Source organism: Grampus griseus (genome assembly GCF_964374135.1).
Source record: "Grampus griseus genome assembly, chromosome: 10".
In the NCBI taxonomy this organism is placed as follows: domain Eukaryota; kingdom Metazoa; phylum Chordata; class Mammalia; order Artiodactyla; family Delphinidae; genus Grampus; species Grampus griseus.
Genome location: NC_139004.1, coordinates 30,621,064 through 30,645,053, shown reverse-complemented (window position 1 = coordinate 30,645,053; position 23,990 = coordinate 30,621,064). Strand labels below are relative to the sequence as shown.

Here is a 23,990-nt window from a genome sequence, read left to right as displayed (position 1 = left end):
CTAGTTCTAACCCCTTCGAATGACTCCATCACGTGCGGAGGCCCAAAGAGCCCCGGGATACAGAGGGAGGAGGACCGGGAAGCCCAGCCTGGCCGGAGGCGGCGGCCTCGCGTTGCTGGGCAGGTGTCCTGGCAACTCCAGAACGCGCCGCCGCTGGAGGAGCAGGTGGCGGCGGCGTCCCTCTTGCCCTTGGCTCTTGGTTCCTCGGCCTGGCGTTCGACAGTTCGGCTGCCGGTTGGGGTTGGTGCGTTGATGTCGGCTGCATCCTCCTTGGAGGTCTCCGAGCGTAGAGCCAGGCCTCCCCTGGGGGAAGAGGTGGAAGGCCCATCTCGGTGGGCGGGGCGAGAGCCCAGGGGAGCTCGGTGGGCATTTTCCCAAACCGGGAAACGCCCAATCAGGGGGAAGGAGGGAAGCTCTTATTAAGAGGCCAACCCTGCCCGCCTGACTTTCAATGGCCCGTGGAGTTTCTGTTTGTTTTGACTGATGCCTTTCTTACAAAGGTCTTTTCGTTGTCTCCAGGTTGCTTTTAATATTTAAAACAGACACATGCATAACTCCGTCCATGGACACTGGAAACTGTCCACGGGGCTGTCGACTCCCCCCCATCTACACAGCGATCTGCAGCAGTGAGCTGGAGAAGGTTCAAGAGAAAGGAGACTCTGGCATGACCACAGGAGAGTGGAGATACAGTTGAGTTTAAGAAATCAGGAGGGCTGGGTGGGATTTGGTTGCCCTATCCAAGTACACTAGAGTGAGAAGGCATTTTTTAAAAATTAATTAATTTATTTTACTTATTGATTTTTGGCTGCGTTGGGTCTTCGTTGCTGCGCGGGCTTTCTCTAGTTGTGGTGGTTTCTCTTGTTGCGGAGCACAGGCTCTAGGCCCGCGGGCTTCAGTAGTTGTGGTGCACAGGCTTAGTCGCTCTGCGGCATGTGGGATCATTCCTGGACCAGGGCTTGAACCCATGTCCCCTGCATTGGCAGGTGGATTCTTAACCACTGCGCCACCAGGGAAGCCCGAGAAGGCATTGTTAAAGTTTAAAAGGAGGCTAGTTTGGGAGCATGTAAAAAGAACTACTTGTATTAATACTGTCTGTATTAACCGAAGATCTGATTAGGCAGAGAGCAGCATCAGACCCAAGATCTGATAAGGCAGAGAGCGGCATCAAAGCAGAGCTTTCATAAATGACCTCCCCGGATCTCCTAACAGCCAAGAGGTATATTACAAAGAGTAATGGGGGCCAGAGGTTTGACCTGCCCAGTGCTTCAGTCAATAAACGATGAAACTGGGATTTGACATGAGTCTTACGGTCTACAAAGCCCAGACCCTTTCTTCTTCTTCTTCTTCTTCTTCTTTCTTTTCTTTGCTCATATATTAGATTTGTGGCATTGTGTATTGGCTGGGACAACTCAGGTGGAAATTATGAACACTTTAATGAAAGGTTTAAATTAAATAATGGATGGCATGATTGGTTCTTAAGGCTGAGGAGGATGTTAGGGAGCGCATTTGCCTTCAGAGAACAGTGCCATGGAGCAGAGCAGCCACAGTCTCTCAGAAAACCTCTGAGTGAGTACATGCAGGTGGGTGGCCTTCATGCTGCAAAAAGGGATTGTAGAATGCTCTGTGTCTGCCCCATCAGATCTGAGCTTGGTCTCTGGTCTCCTGTGTTCCAGGTCTGTAATCTCTTAATTTGTAAGTGCTGGGAGAGGATGGAGGTACGATTTACTACCCACCTACAAGCGGGCGCCAGTAGAGCGGTAGGAGTTTGAGCCATTCATTGCCCAACGTGGCTAGTTCAGCAAGGAGAAAAAGGTTCTGGGATTCTAGCTTTAAGCTCCAGACCTTTCTGCAGTTTTCAGGTTGACCAGGGGGATAAAGGAGGGACCTGCTGTTTTAAGGGTGGGTGGAGGGGCTTCAGGTTTCTGAGTTAGGGGTACTGGAAGAGCACCAGCGTCTGAGATCTCCAGACCACATTAACCAAAGATCCATGGCTTCTTTTTCTGCCGCGTAGGTGTGTCTACTCAGGAGACCACATCTGAGCTCAGCTTCACGTGGAGCCCATGGGTTTCAGGAAGGAAAGGAGCTCCATGAACCAGCTGAGCATAACTGTGGGGATATATGCATTTTTCCAGCAGAGAGGGCCCACTGCTTTCATTAATTCTTGGGGGAGTCTGTGATCCAAAAAAGGGTTAAAAACCACCATCCTAGATCTTTAGTTTGTTTGTTGAGCAGATAAGCAGGGATGGGAAACTGAGTGTTTGGTTAAAGAGTACCCACATTAAGCTAACTTGGCTTGCTGTATTATTTTCTCCCCACCAGACAGTGCTATGGTGTAAATCTGCTGAGATGACAGTTGTGTGAAAGAGCCTTGGTTATGTAAGGTGTTATTCCTGCCTAAAGAAATGGAAATAATTATCGTGAATTCCACAGCTGTTACCGAAGAAACAGACTTTCTATCTTTTTTTAAAAAATTAATTAATTAAATTTTGGCTGTGTTTGGTCTTCCTTGCTGCGCGTGGGCTTTCTCTAGTTGCCATGAGCGGGGGCTACTCTTTGTTGCGATGTGCGGGCTTCTCATTGCAGTGGCTTCCCTTGTTGCGGAGCACGGGCTCTAGGCACGCGGGCTTCAGTAGATATGGCACACAGGCTTAGTTGCTCCACGGCATGTAGGATCTTCCCGGAGCGGGGCTCGAACCTGTGTCCCCTGCATTGGCAGGCGGATTCTTAACCACTGCACCACCAGGGAAGTCCCAGAAACAGACATTTTTCTAAACTTCTTTTTCTTTTCTGATTCCTTTCTAGTCATCAGAACCTTCTCTTGGTCCTTAAGGTTGGACCATCTTTTCATATTTCATAGAGTTTTAGCGACTTGTTAGGATTTTCTATCTTATGACTCACTGGATTTTAATTGCATTTGAGTAACAATTCTCAAGATGAATGGTGACCCTTTCGAGAAGGACGTTCCTTAGGTTACAGTGCCTCACCCCAGCCTACAGTGCTAGATAGAGAGATGGGATACGCAATGGGAGCTGGGCACGACAGGTCATTGACTTGCTGAAAGTAACTCAATGTTACTCTACACAGTGGGAACATCAGTTTCAGAAAGGGTGGGTTCAGGCTTGCATTTCCAGTCCTCTTCTCCTACCTGAGGAGATGTGGAGGGGCAGCCTGAGGTCATGCTTAAGTGTCTCTAGGTCATGTTTGAGGCTGAATTACTACTAGGAAGACCTGGAAGTCAGCTGGCTCTGGAGAATGTGTCATTTGAGCAGAGCCACTGCTCTTCCTGCCCTGGCCGGTCAGACAAGTCTGCTCTTACAGCAACCATAGGCCACTTTCTAGAGTGTTGCCAGCATGAAACTTCTAAGCAAACAAAGAAATAGGCTACACTTGTAGATGTGATTTCAATGCATGCTACTCAAGGTCGCATAATACATTTACATTTTGCCCCTCAAATTAAAAAAACAAACCCCAAAATCTTGTGAGGGGCTCCCTCTGATACCATCCCTAGCAGCCAATCCCTGCTTTGATGAGCTCTCCTGTCCTCTAGTGGCCGATACAATATACAATATAAAATATTTCCGGGCTATGAAAAGGTAGCCCCTGTTAAAACCTCTGGGCAAATACTATCATAAGTAGATGCTATGATAAGTAACTCAGAACTGACATACAGGTCTCAACCTAGAAGACATCTCTGCCCTTGATCTTATTTTTTCTCTACATGTGTGGGTCCCTTCTGCATCCTTATACATACATTTCACACCTTTTTTCATAGATGTGTTTCTAGAAGTAGAACCTTGGATGAAAAGGGCACTTCTCATAGGCTTTGGAGGACGTAAATGGCCAATTTGTTCTTCAGTGAGTTGGAGATATTTTCAGCTGCAATGTACAAGAATGCCATTTCTCCAAGCTGTGCCAGCTGTGGGTATTTGCAAAGTGATAGTGAATAATAGTATCTCATTTTAAGTTCAGCTCTTTTACTAATGTAAGGATGAACTTTTTTTTCCAAACGTACATAGGCTATTTGGGTGTGTGTGTTTAATGAATTACCTAATAATGTCTTTTGCCCATTTTTTTCTCTTGGATATTTATTTTCATCTTACAAATGTTAAAAAACTCATACTTTGTCATGATTATTAACTCTTTTTCTTATCGTGTATGTTATAAATTTCCTCCCAGTTTAGAGTTTGCTATGGAAGTTTTAAATGTATATGTATTTAATCTATGCACCTTTCTTTTATTTTGCCTGTATTTGATATCTTTCTTAGAAATAACTTCCCCACTCTGACATTATGTAAACATTCGCTAATCATTTTTCAGGTATATCTTTTAATTTTTACATTCAAATTTATAATTCATTTGGAATTTATGTTGGGATAAGAGAGATTTCATTTTATTTTCATGCCAAATGATTAATTAGTTGTTCCAGCAATCTTTTTTGAATGATCTATCCTTTCTTCACTGAGATAAGATGCCACTGTTATCACATAAAATTTTATTCTATCTACATTTGCTATTCTATTGATTTATCTGTCAGGGTGTGTGTCAGTAACATTAAACTACATTTTATAAATTATACTCCATTGCTCTGTAACCTTGAGCAAGTTATTTGATATTTCTCGTACTCAATTTCTTTATGGGTAAAGTTATTTCTATTTTATTTGTAATTATGGCTTCTCTTTCATTTCTTATACTGTTTACCTGTATTAAGATTTTTTTCTTGAACTTTATCTACATTATTAGTTTTTCCATGAAGCCATAATTCTGATAATCTTCTTTATTTCATTCATTTCTGCTTTTATTTTATGATTTCTTTCCTTATCATTTTGAGATGTTTGCCTTTTCCCCCCTTATTCCTTGAATTGAAAGCTTAGGTCATTAATTTTGGAATCTTTGTTTTTTAACACTATAACCTGTTACTTGTAAGATAGATATTTTTCACAGTTTGTGTCTCTGAAATTGGATTGGTCTTACCAGTGCTGTGGGCCCAGTAGCCCATGTGAAGTAACTGTCATAAACTTTGCTGGATGAGCACTGAATAATGGAGGCGTGAGGTCAATTTAGGTGGAAAATGTGACCTTTAGGGGGTTGAGTTGAAAAGTGATTCAGTAATCAGACTTTTGAATGTAAGGTTTAAGAATGCCTTAACCAATTTATTTATTTATTTATTTTGTGGTACGCGGGCCTCTCACTGCCGTGGCCTCTCCCGCCGCGGAGCACAGGCTCCGGACGCGCAGGCTCAGCGGCCATGGCTCACGGGCCCAGCCGCTCCGCGGCATGTGGGATCTTCCCGGACCGGGGCACGAACCCGTGACCCCTGCATCGGCAGGTGGACTCTCAACCACTGCGCCACCAGGGAAGCCCCTTAACCAATTGATTTTGCTTATATTTTCCTTCTTTAAATATGCACACGAGTGATATGTGATTAAAATCTATATCTAAGTAAGTCTGAAATGGTGCTTCAATACGTATTAAGTAAAAGTCCTAAGTGATAAAGCATGTGTCATAATTTAATTGGCAGCCTCTGTTCTTTGTGGTACATAGAATAGTAATATTATTACAGTGTCTTACATTCAGTAAAATACAGTTGATGCATTTAAGGTTCTAGGTTCTAATTACTGCTTTAGTTGAATCCCACAGTTTTGATATATTGTACATATGTCATTGATCATTAAGTACCTCATGAGTTCCGTTATGTTTTCTTCTATCATATGAAATATTTAGAGGTGTGGTTTGAGTTTCCAAGCTTATGGATGTTTTTTGGCTGTCTTTTTATTATGGATTTCTAATAGTATTGCATTGTGGTCAGAGAGTGTGGTCTGTGTTGTATTCGTTGACACCACATTTGTGGTTCCGTGTCCGGGGCTGCTGCGGACCTGTGCTCTCTCTTCACAGCTTTGCCCTCCACTGGGCTCCCCTGCATCCCAGCTACTCACCCCTCAAGCAACCAGTTGGCCCTCATGTACCGAGGGCTGCTCTAGGCTCTGTGCCATGTTCCAGAGCAGCTCTTCCCACACTTGGCTGGCTCTGAGAATCACCTGAGGTGCTTCTTTTTATTTTTTTAAATATTTATTTATTTATTTGGTTGCACCGGGTCTTGGTTGGGCCACGCAGGCTCCTTAGTTGTGGCATGTGAACTCTTAGTTGCGGGACGCATGCGGGATCTAGTTCCCTGACCAGGGATTGAACCTGGACCCCCTGCATTGGGAGCACAGAGTCTTATCCACTGTGCCACCAGGGAAGTCCCCTGAGGTGCTTCTTAAACATACTGATTCTCGGGTTGTCCCCTGTAGGTCTGGGTCAGAGCCCTGGAATCTGCATGCTGAACAAGTGCCTCAAGGTGATTTTCATGACTGGACACATATAGGGAGTCAGGAAGAGGGACAGGATAGAATGCAGGGCAGTGATGGAACTGGACTTGAAGAGGAGGAAGTTCACTGCCAAGCATGAGCCTAAGAGGTAGAGGGAGACTTATTAAAAATGTGGGTTCCCAGGCTTCACCACACGAGATTCCAGTTTGATGGGTCTGTAATGGGATTTGGGAATCTGTATTTTTAAATTACTTATTATATTTTTTGTTATTTTGTTTTTGTTTATCTTCCTTCCCCCACCCGCGTCTTTTTTTTTGTTAACTCTGTATGCAACAGTCCTTACCCTGAGAAACCCCAGGATGGGGGTATTGTGAGGGGAGGAAGTAGCTCAGCTGGCCTTTAAACTTTGTAGAGCCACAGGCAAAGTCCTCTTAAGAGTACAGGGTTTGGTGGTAGGGTTGGGACTTGACAAAGGTGGAAAAAATATGATTCGCTTGATAGATGAATTTGAGAGGGCGTTGATAGGAAACGAATAAAGAATTGGCTAAGGGTCAATTCCTCTGACAGATGGTGGGAATTTGCCCAGGTGCCTGGCATATGCCATATACATGTGAATCATGATACTGTGTAGGTGGAACAGCAGTCAGTCTAAAAATGTACTCCAGAGTCAGAGAAGTCCGACTCTTGTTTCTTAAAATTCTCCTATAACCGAGAGCTTACATTTTATCTGTGGAGCATCTGTGCTCTCCGAAGGTGTGCATAAAGAAGTGCAATATCCAGTCATCTGATTTTTTTTTAAGTGACTGGACAACGCACACACCTATATAAAATGATGAGAGAACAGATTGACTTTCGCATAGGAGTCATTGTACAGCAGAGTGAAGACAGTGGGTGTGCTTCTCTATCTGACTGTCCTTGGGTTTCAGGACTTGTAATCGTGGGTGGTTGGGGAGTTATAATGCTTTGCCATTTATTCACTCAAACATTTATTGAGTATCTATTTGTGCCAAGCACTGCTCTGAGTGCTACTAAGATGAATAAGACACAGTCTGGTGGGGAAGATGTGATATAAAAGAATGATGACACTGCGGTGGGAGGGGAACCCGTAGAAGTCCTGAAGACAGTTCTTTGGATTGTGATCACCAGCTATACTCGCTAGTCTTTCTATGAATAAATCCTTTGGGGAATTTTCTTGAGATGCTCAATACAATGTACAGTGATACAGAGCTCAATTCAGACCTTCTTTCTCCCACTTAGTTTAGTTAGAGTAGGTGAACTATGTGGCCGGGGGACAAGCAATCTAACACAGAAGTTAGCCTTTTTAGACTTTAGTGTTATAGGAGCTGTGATCCAACCTGGGCCAACATGTTTATTTTCTATGTGGTCTCGGTTGCTCAACATTCTGAGCCTCAGTTTTCTCATCTGTAAAATGGAAGGATAAGTAATACTTCTGTCTGTGCGTTGTTATGAGAATTAAATGAGATAATGTGTGAAGATGTTAACACAATCTCAAGTATACAGTAAATGCTCAAACTTTTTTTTTTTTGGCTACGCCATGCAGCCTGTGGGATCTTAGTTCCCTGACCAGGGATTGACCCTGGGCCATGGTGGTAAAAGTGCTGAGTCCTAACCACTGGACTGCCAGGGAACTCCCACAAATGTTATTTTTTTTTTATTATTATTTTTTTTTTTTTACAAATGTTATTTTTTAAAAAGAAATTATTTATCATCTAGGAAACAAGATAAAGTGGGAGGTATTTTCATGAATGTAATCAAATGGTGATATCTATGTGTTGCAGGTACTAAACTCAATTATTTTCTGGAATCTAAGGGATGCTTTGCCAACATAATGTCCTCTGGCAGAAGTGTCAGCCCCTCATCTTCTATTGAAACAGGTCTAAGCGTCAGTGGGCCTTTCAGCCCCGGCAGAGGGTCTGTTCACCCAGAGTAAGTAAGGGTCCAGGGAAGAGCTGTAAACGCTGGGGTCAATTCTGACCAGGGGGCCAACAGTCTGAGGGGTAGTGTGACATATTTGGCAAGAGCATGGATTCTGGAGCCAGACTGGGTTCAAATCTTACTCTGTCACTTGGCATCTGAGTGAATTTGGGCAAATTACTTCACCTCCCTGGTGAAGCTTTCTTATCTGCAAAATGGGGGTAATACTTCACAGTTGTGAAGATTAAATGAGGTAATACATACACTGTAAAGAGATTAGAAGACTCCCTGGCATACAATACAGGCTGTGCAAGTACTGGCTATTATGAAGGTGAAATTAAACTACATATTTTTTGGGGATACATACATACACAGGTGGTAAATCTTAAAGAAAATCAAAGAAATGATTACCATAACAGTCAGAGTCAGGACAGTGGTTACCTCTCTGGGAAAGGAACACACAGATGGTTTTTGGGGAGTGGGAGGAAAGGGCTGGCCATGCTTTATTTCTTCTCGTGGATGTTGGCCTTAAAATTATTTGTAAAACTGTATTTAGAGAAAAAGTATTCTGTACTTTGTTTATATTTCTTTTATGGTCAAATGTTTTGAAAACCTTTTTCTAACAATTTTTGTTATAAAGAAAGTAATTTAAGTTCGTTGTAGAAATTTTGAAAATATAAAAAACAGTATTAAAAATAACAGTCACAATAATCTTATCTCTTAGGGAATCAATGTTAACATTTTATTTTTTTATATGCATGAGAAAAAATTGATTTCTTTCTTATGCATAGAAATATGTATTTATTTTTCACAATTAATATCATATTATACTACTTTTTTGCAAAACCTGCTTTCTCCAACTCTGCATTTACTCACTCTTCCACAATCATCTGTTTATCTGTCCATGTCCTCTTCCCCTTGAGCCTAAGCTCCCGAGAGCAGGGACTGTTTGGATCCCCAGTGTCTAGAGCAATGCCTGCCACAAAATGTACTCAGCTAAATGTTTGTTGAGTAAAACAAAGTAGGTGGATATTTCTAAAGTTCTTTCGGAAAGTTTCCTTTATCCTTGCAATCTTTTCTATACAGTTTGTTTGGCAAACACAAATACATAAAAAATATTTAGAAGAGACATATTTCACCCCAGTGTCAAAATTATGATACGCTTTGAACTGGGAGGGGGACTCTGAGTTGTTGCATTTTTGCTCTATCTGCACACTTCAAAAGTTCAAAGTTATTAGTGTAGATATGTTTATTAAAAACTAGAGATCGAGGACTTCCCTGGTGGCGCAGTGGTTAAGAACCCGCCTGCATGGACTTATATATACTACCAAATGTGAAATAGATAGCTAGTGGAAAGCAGCCCCGCATAGCACAGGGAGATCAGCTCGGGGCTTTGTGACCACCTAGAGGGGTGGGATAGGGAGGGTGGGAGGGAGACGCAAGAGGGAAGAGATATGGGGATATATGTATATGTATAACTGATTCACTTTGTTATACAGCAGAAACTAACACACCATTGTAAAGTAATTATACTCCAATAAAGATGTTAAAAAAAAAAAAAGAATCCGCCTGCCAATGCAGGAGACACGGGTTCGAGTCCTGGTTCGGGAAGATCCCACATGCCGCGGAGCAGCTAAGCCCGTGTGCCACAACTACTGAGCCTGCGCTCTAGAGCCGGCAAGCTGCAACTACTGAGCCCACGCGCCACAACTACTGAAGCCGGTGTGCCTAGAGCCCGTGCTTCGCAACAAGAGAAGCTACCGCAATGAGAAGCCCGCGCACCGCAACGAAGAGTAGCCCCCGCTCGCCGCAACTAGAGAAAGCCCGTGTGCAGCAACGATGACCCAACGCAGCCAAAAATAAATTAAAAATAATAATGAGAATAATAAAATAGATTAAAAAAAAACAAAGTAGAGATCGAGCTATACAAGACTTGTGAGTTATGGAACTCGGGTTCTTTATGACTTTTAGGCAACATAGTCTAGACTTAACCTGGAGATCCAGCTCTGCCTCTGTCTGGGGTGTGTTTTATCGTTAGCTGCCTTGAGGGCCCATTTCCCTTGCAAATGGAAATGATTCTATTGGCCCCACCTATATCACAGGATGTTTGTAGGGAGCAAACAAGACTATCAGTATGAAGTTGGTTTGAAACGATTCAAATATCAGGGTGATGTAATATTATGAAAAAAGATCCTATGACTTGATAACAGTTAACTACATCTGAAAGCATTGTCCAAGGCCATCTATCAAATGCAAGGCCACTTAGACCAGAAGTGATTGCTTTTTCTGTTGACACTCACAATAGTTTGCTGTAGGCCTTTTTAACTGCCAAGAAGTTAGGCACTAAACATAATGCTCTGTTATTACAGCCATTTCAGTCTAGGTTTGTTTTTGATTATTTCTGCCTCTTCTCTTTATACTGACTGATTTTTTTCTTTCCAGTCAATGGTTTAATTGAAAACGTATCTTTTTTGGTAACAGTTTTATTTGAAGCATAATTCACATACCATATAATTTACCGGTTTAAAGTGTACAAGTCAATGGTTTTTAGTGTATTCACAGAGTTGTGCAATCATTACCGCAGTCAATTTTAGAACATTTTTGTCACCCCCAAAAGCATCCTGTACCCTTTAGCAGTCACCCCCATGTCCCCTATCCCCCCAGCCCTGGAAACCACTAATCTCTATTTTATCTCTATGGGTGTACCTGTTCTGGGTGTTTCATATAAATGGAATCACCGGTATCTGGTCTTTGGTGTCTGGCTTCTTTTATTCAGCCTAATGTTTTCAAGGTTCATTCATGTTGTAACATGTATCAGTATATCACGCATTTTTAATTTTTATTTTATTTATTTATGTTTTAATTTTAATTTTTATATTTATTTATTTGGCCACACCGCATGGCTTGTGGGATCTTAGTTCCCTGACCAGAGATCGAACCCAGGCCCTCGGCAGTGAGAGCACAGAGTCCAAACCACTGGACTGCCAGGGAATTCGCATCATTCATTTTTTTTAAAAATTGTGGTAAAAATTATGTAACAGGACGTTTGCCACTTTATCCACTTTAAGTGTACAATTCAGTGGCATTAAGTTATACTCACACTGTTGTGCAACTATCACTACTATTTTCAAAACATTTTCATCACCCCAAACAGAAAACTCTGTGCCCATTAAGCAGTGATTCTCCATTCTCCCCTCTCCCCATTTCCTGGTACTCTAATCTAATCTAATCTACTTTCTGTCTCTATGAATTTACCTATTCTAGATATTTCATATAAGTGGAATAATACAATATCTGTCCTTTTGTGTTTGACTTATTTCACTTAGCATAATGTTTTCAAGATTCTTCCATGTCGTAGAATATATCAGAACTTCATTCCTTTTTATGTCTGAATAATATTCCATTGCATGTATACGCTACATTTTATTTATCCATTCATCTATCAATGGACATTTGGGTTATTTCCACCTTTTGGCTATTATGAGTAATGGTGCAGTGGACATTCTTGTATAAGTATCTGTTTGAGGGTCTGTTTTCAGTTCTTTTGGGTATATGCCAGGAGTGGAATTGCTGGGTTATATGATAATTTTTAAAAAATATTTATTTATTTGGCTGCGTTGGGTCTTAGTTGCAGCATGTGGGATCTTTGTTGCAGCATGCAGGATCTTTTCTTTAGTTGCAGAGCATGGGCTCTTTGTTGCGGTGCATGCGCTTCTCTAGTTGCGTCGTGTGGGCTTAGTTCCCTCATCAGGGAACTCATCAGTTGCGTATGGGATCTTAGTTCCCTCATCAGGGATCGAACCCACGTCCTCTGCATTGGAAGGTGGATTTTTAACCACTGGACCACCAGGGAAGTTCCCCAATAATTCTATATTTAACTTTTGGACACTAAACTGTTTAAGCATGCACCTTTTGAATATATTTCAGTCCCCTCAAATTGTGAATATATAAATTATATGCTCATGGACTTTTATCGAGGAGTAGTCTTAGTTCTCATAGATGAGGGGAATTCTAGTGTAAGATCAGCTTCTAACTTCCAATTTAAGCACATTGAAGAATCTAATCCTTCTGCTTCCTTTCCAGCCCTGCTGCAGATTCGGATCTGAAATCCTCCTCCTCACATTCTGATCACTCCTCTGAAACCTCACTGCCTGAAGCCCGAAAGGATAAATATCGCCAGGAATTCAGCCTGCTTAAGTTGCAGACAAGTGAGTAAGTCATAGGTCCTCCTCCACTCCCAGGGTCTTTGCAGAAGGCTGCCATACTGTTGGGTGCCATTCACTGAAGGCCCATTAGGTGCCAGGCATTCAACACACTTCACCTCTAATTCTCACAACAACTCTGCTGGGCAACTATTTTTATGTGTTTTGCAAAAATAAAATGCTTTTATGTAAAAACCATAAATGTACTGTAGCAAAATACTAAAACAATAAATAAGTATGTAGAGTATAAAAACCCATACCCCAATATTCTCCAATAATCTTCCCATTCTGCCCCATAGCTGTGAAGAGTTTGATATATATTCTTTGAGAATTTTGAAATGTATATATGTATGTATACGTTTATATATATGCATGTATATATATATATTTATTGCTTGTAATATACCACCATATTTTCACTAGTAGAAAATAATACACAAATTATTTTCACTAGTAGAAAATAGTACACAAATTATTTTCACTCAAAGTAAATAGATCATGGACCTCTTTCTTTGTCAATATGTATAGACCGGGGCTTCCCTGGTGGCGCAGTGGTTGAGAGTCCGCCTGCCGATGCAGGGGACACGGGTTCGTGCCCTGGTCCAGGAAGATCCCACAGGCTGCGGAGTGGCTAGGCCCATGAGCCATGGCCGCTGGGCCTGTGCGTCCGGAGGATGTGCTCCGCAACGGGAGAGGCCACAACAGTGAGAGGCCCGCGTACTGCAAAAAAAAACCCACAAAAAACAAAAAACATATAGACCTATGTGGCTAATACAGACCTACCCATTTTACACAGAAGGAAACTGGGGCTTGGAGAGATTCAGTCACCCATACGAGTACACGAACCTAGGAAATGAAGGGATGGGATTAGAACCCAAACTTGCTTGCTTCCAAAGCCTGTGTTCCTTCTCGGCCACCAAAGAGCACAAGAGTTTCTTAAGCAACCCTAGAGCTGTCAGGCGATCTTTTATTGTTTAAAATCACTTTAGCCATTTTACAGGAAAAGGGTCAAATGAGGAAACAGAGACACTGAGAGGTCCAGTAACTAGCCTAAGGTCTCACAGCGGCCTTTCTCCTTGGTCATAATCGTATGTACACATTTCCCTGTGTCACTGTAGTGCATGCATGTGCCACTGTTGCTGCCAACGCCATGTATCATCCGGTTAAGATGCCATGGGTGTTCCAGCCCTTCCCTGGTTGATGGGCATTCTGTTCTTCCTACACACTTATTAGAGAAAGGTTGGATTGTAGGTGGTTGTAAAACTGTCTCTGAGCTTCCTAACCCATACATCACTTCCAACCATAAAACTGGCTTTATTTTTGAAGGGGAGGGTAAAAAGGGAAAAAAAGAGAGCCCTCTTAGACAGCTTTCTTCCTACTTCCCTGCCTTTTGTGCCTAGTTCCACAGAGTCTGACACTGCCCTCGATGTAGAACCAGGGAATTATACATGTTATACACATTATAGTCAGATAGAATTATACACATTATAGCCAGATAGTGCCTGGGGGGCGGTTCACAGTGTTTTGTCATCCAACTACATTGTGACGCTGGGAGCAGTGCTGATGGAAGGATTTCTGATGTCTTGCAGAAGATGGGCAGCGTCCTGAGTGGACATTTTACCCAAGGCTTAGCAGCAACATCCACACCTACCATGTTGGAAAGCAGTGTTTCTTCAACGGGGTCTTCCTCGGCAACAGGAGGTCTCTATCAGAGAGGACGATGGACAAGTGCTTTGGGAGGAAGAAATATGGTAATGTTTTCCTCCTGGACCTTAACTATGCAATGTTCAAAAATACTCCTGAGTCATGATTCTGCAGGCCCAGCATCACGTGGCTGGGGGCAGCCCTGCGGGGTCACCAGGTCACCCAAGTGCAGCCAGGAAGATAGGAAAGTGAAGGGGATGGTTGGCAGATTGCACTTTTTGGCATAGAACTCACAACATATGCTGATCTACATTTTTGTTTTTCTCTGGATTTCATAAAATGCTAATGTGACATTTAAGTCATCAGATAAGTTCTCTCAGATACTTATTAATAGAAACCTCCACTGAAGTCCGAGGAAAATAATTCAGGTTTTAATTAAATGCTGCCTGTCATATGCATTTAAATCGTACTTTAGATTCTCTTTTTTTTAAAAGTGCATTCTTTTTTAAAAATATTAATTAGTTAATTTATATTTCGGCTGCGTTGGGTCTTCGTTGTGGTATGCGGGCTTCTCATTGCAGTGGTATCTCTTGTTGCGGAGCATGAGCGCCGGGCACCAAGCCTTCAGTAGTTGCAGCACGTGGGCTCAGTAGTTGTGGCACGTGGGCTCAGTAGTTGTGGCATGTGTGCTCAGTAGTTGTGGCTCACAGGCTTTAGAGCTCAGGCTCAGTAGTTGTGGCACACGGGCTTCATTGCTCTGTGGCATGTGGGATCTTCCCGGACCAGGGCTGACTTCCCGCTCCTAATTGAGATGCAGCCATAGGGTGGAACAGGAAGGATTTATTTTTTAATTTTTATTTATTTATTTATTTTGGCCACACTGCGCAGCTTGTGGGATCTTAGTTCCCCAGCTAGGGATTGAACCCCGGGCCACAGCAGTGAAAGCACAGAGTCCTAACTACCGGACCGCCAGGGAATTCTCAGGAAGGATTTATTTAACTGGTTTATGTAAGAAAACAACTGAGAAAAATCAAGAAGGGATTAAGTTTAGCTTTCTGTTGCTTAGGCATGCTCTTGGCTACAAGTAAGAGAAAAATCAAATTATCACAGACTTAAATCATAAGATATTTATTATGTAATTAACAAGAAGCTTCGACAGCTAGGTGACCTATATAGTCTGGTTGCCCAGTGATGTCATCAAAGATGTAGGCTCGTTTTGTTTCTTTTTGTGTGTGTGTTACCATTCTTCGTAATGTTGGATTTTCTTGTCTTGATGCTTGTCACCTTATGGTCACAAGATAACTGTCGCAGTTCCAAGAATCATTTTTATATTCAAGACATGAAAAAGAGGAAAATCTCTTGTTGCCTTCCCCTTTTAGAAGGAAGGAAAAGTTTTCCCATATGGTCCTTGGGAAACTTCCTTCCACTCGTGTCTCACTGGCCAGAACTGGGCCAACTGCAAGTACGTATCAAAAGTAAATGAGATTATCATGATGATCCAAATCCTAACCCTAACCCATCACTTCCCTCCTAACTCGAAAGTAAACATTGTCCTGAATTTTGTGTTTATTATTCCTTTTCCTCCCTCCCTCCCTCCCTCCCTTCCTTCCTTCCTTCCCTTTACTGTTTTTATTGTCTTGTCTTCCCAACTAGATAAGACTCCCTATTCTCTAACCTTGAATTTTCCAGATTAAAAAAAAAAAATTGGGGGCTTCCCTGGTGGCGCAGTGGTTGAGAGTCCACCTGGCGATGCAGGGGACACGGGTTCGTGCCCCGGTTCGGGAAGATCCCACATGCCGCGGAGTGGCTGGGCTCGTGAGCCATGGCTGCTGAGCCTGCGCGTACGGAGCCTGTGCTCTGCAATAGGAGAGGCCACAACAGTGAGAGGCCCACGTACCTAAAAAAAAAAAAAAAAAAAAAAAAATTGGGATGCGGGTGGTATTAGCCTAGTCCTAATTTCAAATAATAATAACAACTGCTACCATTTCTTTTTTTTTTTTTTGGCCATGCCATGTGGCATGTGGGATATTAGTTACCTGACCAGGGATCGAACCTGAGCCCCCTGCAGTGGAAACGCAGTCTTAACTAACCACTGGACTGCCAGGGAAGTCCCCATTTCTTTTTTTTAAGCATTACGTGGGTATACTATTTTTATTTATTGACGTTTAAATTTCACCATTAAATATGGAACAGAAGTATATGCTGGCCCTATGTTCAGATTTTTGAAATAAAGATAAATGGATAGATAGCTTTAAGGGTGCAACATACTAAACATTGCACAATATATATTAAACAACTTAGATTATACCTTTATACATTTAGTAGCACAAGTATAGGGATAAGCCATGCAGTTGAAGGAAAAACCTGTTCAGGACTGAACAGAGAGGTCCTCGGTTGCTGACAGAATCTCCCCTTGACTTCAGACTTGAGACAAACCAAGGAGTCTGTCAATATACAAAAACCACTGAATTCAGGACAAACAGTAGCCGCTGGGTAGATGCTAAGGAATTGGCTCTTGCTAATTCGGATTGTGGGGACCAGTCTGAAGCGTTGGCTGGATGCTGGAAATGCTGCAGCCCAAGTCCAGGATCTGTAGATTAGAAGAGCAGTCTAGAGACAGAATGGTTAGTGCATTCTTCAAAAAGCTCTGGTTTTCCAAACAAGTTCCTAGGACACTTTCCCCAAACAGGGTGCTACCATTTCTTGAGTGCTGATTATGTATACAGATTATTCTCATTCAGTACTCATGATAGCTATGCAAAGTAGACATTTGAAATAAACAGTTTATAAATGAGGATTCTAAGGCTTAGGGAAGTTAAACTGCCCAAGGGCACAGAACTAGAAATTGCAGAACTGAATTTGGACTCATGGACTCAGGCGTGACTGATTTCACAGTTCAAGCCCTTCTCACCACTTCTTATTGTCACCTGACCTTTACTTGTCAGTACCCTGGTTTGGGTTTCAAAAGATAGGGTCACTCCACTCTCCTTGCTTTGAATCCTCAGCATTTCATCCTCAGGAAGCACTCAACGTACAGATGTAGTTGATGTTATTTCCCTGCACTTAAGAGCTAATAAAAAGTTTAGCTGAAGAGTCTTAGCTATTGAAAAGGGTTTTGAAAGAGTAAAAAATAGAAAATTAAAAAATCAAGTACTCCAGTAACTCAAGTACTTCCACCAATTGTGCAAATGGCTTTTCTGAGTTAGCTAGAGAAATTTGGGCAGGTAGGAAACAGCTTATTCAAAATCTTCCCCAGCTCTCCCTTTGGCTTGTATCTTGTGAGTACAGGTGAATGGAGCAATATCAAAACAAGCATTTAAAAATTAAGAAGAGGGTCCTGTTCATTGGGTGTGTGAGCAAAGAAGGAGGTTGTGCTTCCAGCCATGCATCCTTGCTTCTGATCCCAAGGTGGTTAGTCTTGCAGTCCAGGATTATTCCCTTAGGAGATGCATCTGGTGTAAGAGGTGCAGGTTTAAACGACCATCCTGTACCAGGCTGACTCCATGTGGTTAGTTACTTATTCCTGGGGCGTTGGAAGCGGCTGGGTTGGGTGTCAGAGCATGGGCTGAGGAAGCAGTGTTTGCTCAGCATCAGTAGACTTTTTCGTGACTCCTCTTTACCAGGAAGGCCACCTCCTACTGCTACACTACCCTAGTCTTTGAGTCAGAAGGAGTAGCAGAGCCCTTATTAGTTGATTTCCTCCTGAGACGCAGTCGGAGAGGCAGAGCCCCAATTAGAGCTGCTAATCCCGGAGGGATTCAGGGATTCAAAGTGCACTAATGTTCAGGAATGAAAAGATTTCAAGTCAGAGTTCATGCTAATCATTTCAGATACTTTTGATTCACCATTCATTTTAAACCAAAACATCCCATCCAAACCTAAGCTATTCTTCTTTCCCAGGGTGAGGTAATCATAACAACGCCTTTTATTAATTAATTAATTTATTTTTGCTGTGTTGGGTCTTCGTTTCTGTGTGAGGGCTTTCTCTAGTTGTGGCAAATGGGGGCCACTCTTCATCGTGGTGCACGGGCCTCTCACTCTCATGGCCTCTCTTGTTGTGGAGCACAGGTTCCAGATGCGCAGGCTCAGTAGTTGTGGCTCACGGGCCTAGTTGCTCCGCGGCATGTGGGATCCTCCCAGACCAGGACTTGAACCCGTGTCCCCTGCATTGGCAGGCAGATTCTCAACCACTGCGTCACCAGGGAAGCCCAACAACACCTTTTAAAAAACGTCTCAAACATAGGCTCGTACTTTATTTGTTTTTTTTAATCTGTTTTTTTACAATTTATTTTTAATTTTAATTTTATTTTATTTTAGGCTCACACTTTTCATCTCTTCAAGGTGAGACAATCACAAACAGAACATTAAGATACCTATATGTACCTCATAACAAAACACTAAATTATCCTGTTTCCATTGTCATGTCAATTCTTATGGCAAATCTGTGGATCATCTTCAGCCCTTTTTATGATTTTGTTTTCAAACTCCATTCACAGTCATTGATCCCAGGAATGGAATCCCAAAGGTAACTCCAGGAGATAATCCATATATGTATCCAGAACAGAGTAAAGGCTTCCACAAAGCAGGATCAACTCTCCCGCCAGGGAATTTTTCAATGTAAGTGTATGTTAATACTAGGGTTATTTAGTTAACTTTAAAGGAATTGTATTTCTTTCTACTACATATAAATTATATTTTACAAGGGGTGAATCTCAACAAGACATATTTGGTGAGAATTTCTAAAAAAATCTGTACCTAGTTCCTTAGTGTATGCACATGTACATGTGTGTAATTGAAATCATACACAGGATCTTGACTACAAAAAGGTGGTTGTTAATTTTGTTCCTGTTATTATCAACAACTATGAAGACTTCAATTTTCATACTGAATCAGATTGTTGATTAGCGACTACTATTTGGATTGACTTGTACTTGCAACTAAGCATTGAGGAGAAATGGAGGGTCATTAAATTAAAAGAGAAAACAGTTGATATAGTACATTAAAAATATTTTAAAAAAATCAATCATGATCCAAAGAAAACAAAATCACTAATTTGAAAAGATACGTGCACCCCAATGTTCATAGCAGCATTATTTCCAATAGCCAAGATATGGAAGCAACCTAAGTGTCCATCAGCAGATGAATGGATAAAGAAGATGTGGTATATGTACACAATGGAATATTACTCGGCGGTAAAAAAGAACGAAATTTTTGCCATTTGCAACAACATGGATGAACTTGGAGGGTATTATGCTTAGTGAAATAAGTCAGACAGAGAAAGACAAATACTGTATGATATCACTTATATGTGGAATCTAAAAAGTAAAACAAACTAGTAAATATAACAAAACAGAAACAGACTCACAGATATAGAGAAAAAACTAGTAGTTACTAGTGGGAGGGGGAGGGGCAAGACAGAGGTGGGGACTAAGAGGTACAAACTACTACGTATAAAATAAATAAGCAAAAAATAAATAAATAAATAAGCAACAAGGACATATTGTACAGTACAGGGAATATAACTGACATTTAATAAGAACTATAAATGGAGTATAACCCTTAAAAATTGTGAATCACTATGTATACACCTTAAACATATTGTAAATCAACTATACCTCAAAAATTAATCATGTTTGTTTTAATGATGTTTACTAAAAATGGTAAAAAAATAATAAGAATTATGGCCCTTAACAGTTTTGAAGCCCATACGTAACAATTAAAACCAGAAAATAAGACATTTTATTGAACACAATGATGTATTGATCTCTTTGCCGTAGAAACCACACCTATCTTATGGTTGCCTTTTCTGTTTTTCAGAATGCCTTATGAAAAGAAATTTGATACATTTATTCCACTTGAGCCTCTTCCACAAATTCCCAAGTGAGTTCTCTCAGCATGTTTCATATTATCCTATCTTTATGAAAATATCAATTGTTTATTTTCTCCTATGGAGGAGCTCATAGACACCTAACACATAGGGACCTTTTGAATCCCAGCAGGTGGGTGAGGCAGTTTGAATGGAGGGTTTTTGGTTTCGAAGGTCAAGTGTCTGTGGAGTCTGGCAGCTGGGCTGCTCACATCTTCAACGGATATGATTGACAAATACCAGATGCCATGTGTAGTCCTAGGTGTGCACTGTGAGGGGTTTGATGTGGAGCAAAAAGTCAGGGTCCCTGCTTTCCAAAACATAACAGTTTGTTAGAAAAGACGGGGCTTTCCCTGGTGGGGCAGTGTTTGAGAGTCCGCCTGCCCATGCAGGGGACATGAGTTCGAGCTCTGGTCCGGGAAGATCCCACATGCCACAGAGCAACTAAGCCCATGTGCCACAACTACTGAGTCTGCGCTCTAGAGCCCGAGAACCACAACTACTGAAGTCCACGCACCTAGAGGCCGTGCTCTACAACAAGAGAAGCCACCGCAATGAGAAGCCCGCGCACTGCGATGAAGAGTAGCCCCTTCTCACCGCAATTAGAGAAAGCCCGCGCGCAGCAATGAAGACCTAATGCAGCCAAAAATAAATAAATAAATAAATTTATTTTTAAAAAAAAAGAAGAAAAGAAAGGCATATGCTTAAATGAGTGCAGCCAGGGAGGATGGTTAGAGTTTGAAGAGGTAGAGAGCAAGCTATTGGAGTATTTCTGTATTTGAGGGAAGTATCACTCCTCTGATCTTATATGTTAGCTCAGCTCCATTCTGAACCTTATACATTTTGATATGCAGGTTATCCTTATTTTTTGAAGAATTCTGCAGTTCGCATTGGTACTTTCCTTTTGGTTAAAGAATTCCTTAATAGATAGATTTTGAATTTCCAGGTAAGAGAGCTTTTTGGTTTTTATTTTGTAATTCATTTTTACTTTTATCACCTTGTGATCAGAAAATATTGTTTTTATTATTTTTACTTTATGGAACTTATCAAAATTTTCCCTGTGATCTAATATACGTTCGATTTTGGGACTCTCTCCGCATGCATCTGAAAGTACATTCTATTTCATCAGGATTCGAAGTTAGATACATACCCAGAAGATTTATCTTATTGATTATTCTGTTTAGTCCCTATATTTTCTTACTCATTTTTGTCCACTCATTTTGTCCACTTGGACCAAGAGTTGTTGTGTTATAATGTCCCAATATTAGTGTGTTTCTATCTTTATTGGTTTTTTTAATAGATTTCTTTTTAAAAAAAAAAATAAATACATTTATTTATTTATTTTTGGCTGCGCTGGGTCTTCGCTGATGCATGCGGGCTTTCTCTAGTTGCAGAGAGCGGGGGCTAATCTTTGTTGCAGTGCGCAGGCTTCTTGTTGCGGAGCACGGGCTCTAGGCGCGCGGGCTTCAGTAGTTGTGGCTCACGGGCTCGAGAGCGCAGACTCACTAGTTGTGGTGCACCGGCTTAGCTGCTCCGCGGCATGTTGGATCTTCCCAGAATAGGGCTCGAACCTGTGTCCCTTGCATTGGCAAGCGGACTCCCAAACACTGTGCCACCAAGGAAGCCCTATCTTTATTGTTAATTGTAGCCATTAGCATTATAAAAATATCTTTCTTTTTCTCATTTAATGCATTTGTCCTATGTTATACCTAGCCAGATATTAAGATTACAACTCTTACTTTGTTTTGTTTGCATTTGACTAATATTTCTTTGCCCATTCTTAGACTTTCAAATCACTTTGTTTTAGGTCTTTCTCTCAGACAAAGAATTGGATTTTGCTTTGTGAGCCAATTTGAAAATTTCTTTTCTTTAAGAGGTGAATTAGGGCCATTTGCATTTATTGATTTGACAGATTTGATTTCAATTCTATCATAATAGTTTATGTTATATGTATTATGTGTATTATATTTACCCTGAGTCTTTCACTGTTTTCTTTGATTATTTCAACAAAAGTTAAAAAATTGTTTCTTCTGATGTTTAGGAATGCTTGTGTTCTTATCCTGCTGGTTCTTTATGCTAATATCTTTCTATATTGCTGTTCGTCCTGCTTTTCTTTCTGGCCACTGCCTCACGGCATGCAGGATCCTTAGTTCCCTGACCAGGGATTGAACCTGTGCCCCCTGCAGTAAAAGCACAGAGTCTCTTTTTTTTTTATACTTTATTATTATTATTTTTTTAATTTTAATTTTATTTATTTATTTTTGGCTGTGTTGAGTCTTCATTGCTGTGCATGGACTTTTCTCTAGTTGCGGTGAGCGGGGACTACTCCTCGTTGCAATGCACGGGCTTCTCATTGAGGTGGCCTCTCTTGTTGCGGATCATGGGCTCTAGGCGCGCGGGCTTCAGTAGTTGTGGCTCGCGGGCTCCAGAGTGCCGGCTCAGCAGTTGTGGCGCATGAGCTTGGATGCTCCGTGGCATGTGGGATCCTCCCGGACCAGGGTTCAAACCCATGTCCCCTGAATTGGCAGGTGGATTCTTAACCACTGTGCACAGAGTCTTAATCACTAGACCGCCAGGGAAGTCTGTCGTCCTGCTTTTCTTACTTGGGCTTCTACTATTGGGTTGTCAGCTTTAAATGATAACCATTACTCCCACCTATTGCTATGTGTGGTAATACTCCAGCAGGTTTATCAGGGTATTTTCTCAATCATGATGCACTTCTCCCTAAAAACATGAAAATTTTAGCTGCCAAAAGATGAAAACATTCTTCGTCTTCCTGCTCTGACTCATCCCAGGAACCTTACTTCCTGGTACCTCTCAGAACCCACACGCTGCAGCCCAGCATATGCCCTTTCAAATCTCAACAGACCTGGGAGGACGCTGGGTGTCTGTATTAGCTGAGGTCCCGGCAGAAAGCAGAAGGCACACTCAGGTGGGATTCTGAAGACAGTTTAATGAAAGGACTGTTTACCAGTGTGTGGGCAGGTTGAGGAAACTCACATGGGAGGGCGGAGCACCCAGGGGCTCCCACCAGTGGGAAACTCTTACTACTCCTAGATCTGAACAGCAGGAGGAGGGCCCATGGTTCATAGAGCAGCAGGAGATGGAGAAGGGCTGTCTGAAAGGACCTGCGGCAGAGGAGAATACAGCGGCTCCAGAATTGGGGTACCTCAGGAGATAGGGTGGGAGCTCAATAAGACATACCCCAACCTCTGTCTTTCCACCTTCTGATCTCCTGTTGGTGCCTCCCATTAGCCAAGCCCAGCTCAAAGGTGGGGGCAGGGAGGAGTCAAGGTGATGCAGGCTACTGGGGTCAACTTCTTGGGTAGAGAGGGATACAAAAGAGATCTGGGTTTGGGGCGGGGGCAAATGGTGAAGACTAACACGGTGTTTGATTTTGATTTTTTGCAGCATGGGAGGCCTTCTTACTTTTGGAGGATGTAGTGCCTTGTCTGCTGAAGGTGTTTGTAAATTTTGCATCAGACAAACTCAACTCAGGGTATTGTTTTCTTCCCACAGCTTGCCTTTCTGGGTGAAGGAGAAGGTCAACAAGCTGAAGAATGAGATAAGAGAAGTTGAAGAGCTTGACAGCTGGCAGCCAGCGGTCCCCTTGCTACAGAGTTTGCTACCTGTTGGTGGGTCAAAGAACCTTCAAAAAGTAGCATAGGGGGCTTCCCTGGTGGCGCAGTGGTTGAGAGTCCGCCTGCCGATGCAGGGGACACGGGTTTGTGCCCCAGTCCGGGAGGATCCCACATGCCACGGAGCGGCTGGGCCCATGAGCCGTGGCCGCTGGGCGTGTGCGTCCGGAGGCTGTGCTCCGCAACGGAGAGGCCACAACAGCGAGAGGCCCATGTACCGCCAAAAAAAAAAAAAGTAGCATAAAAACTGGAGGCAAGCCCAGAAGAGCAGGCTTTTGAGAGGCTTCACAATGGAGACGAGAGAGGCAGAGAGCCTCTCCCAGAGTGGATGGTGCCCTTTGCCCTGAGATGGCCCTTGGGCAGATGTCATGGCCATGTGTCACCGTGTGTGGTTGAG

The 23,990-nt window shown here is 42.3% G+C and overlaps 1 protein-coding gene across 1 annotated transcript; it reads left to right on the top strand.

Annotated features, from left to right (window-relative positions):
- Positions 1-547: 547 nt before the first annotated feature.
- SPATS1 (spermatogenesis associated serine rich 1) lies at positions 548-23,622 on the top strand (the record flags this gene model as incomplete). Its single annotated transcript, XM_082664624.1, has 7 exons — positions 548-689; positions 8,108-8,255; positions 12,327-12,451; positions 14,035-14,196; positions 18,586-18,706; positions 19,907-19,969; positions 23,475-23,622. Exons 1-7 carry the CDS (start codon positions 563-565, stop codon positions 23,620-23,622), a joined length of 894 nt encoding a protein of 297 aa, XP_082520750.1. The 5' UTR covers positions 548-562.
- Between the last annotated feature and the right edge of the window lie 368 nt (positions 23,623-23,990).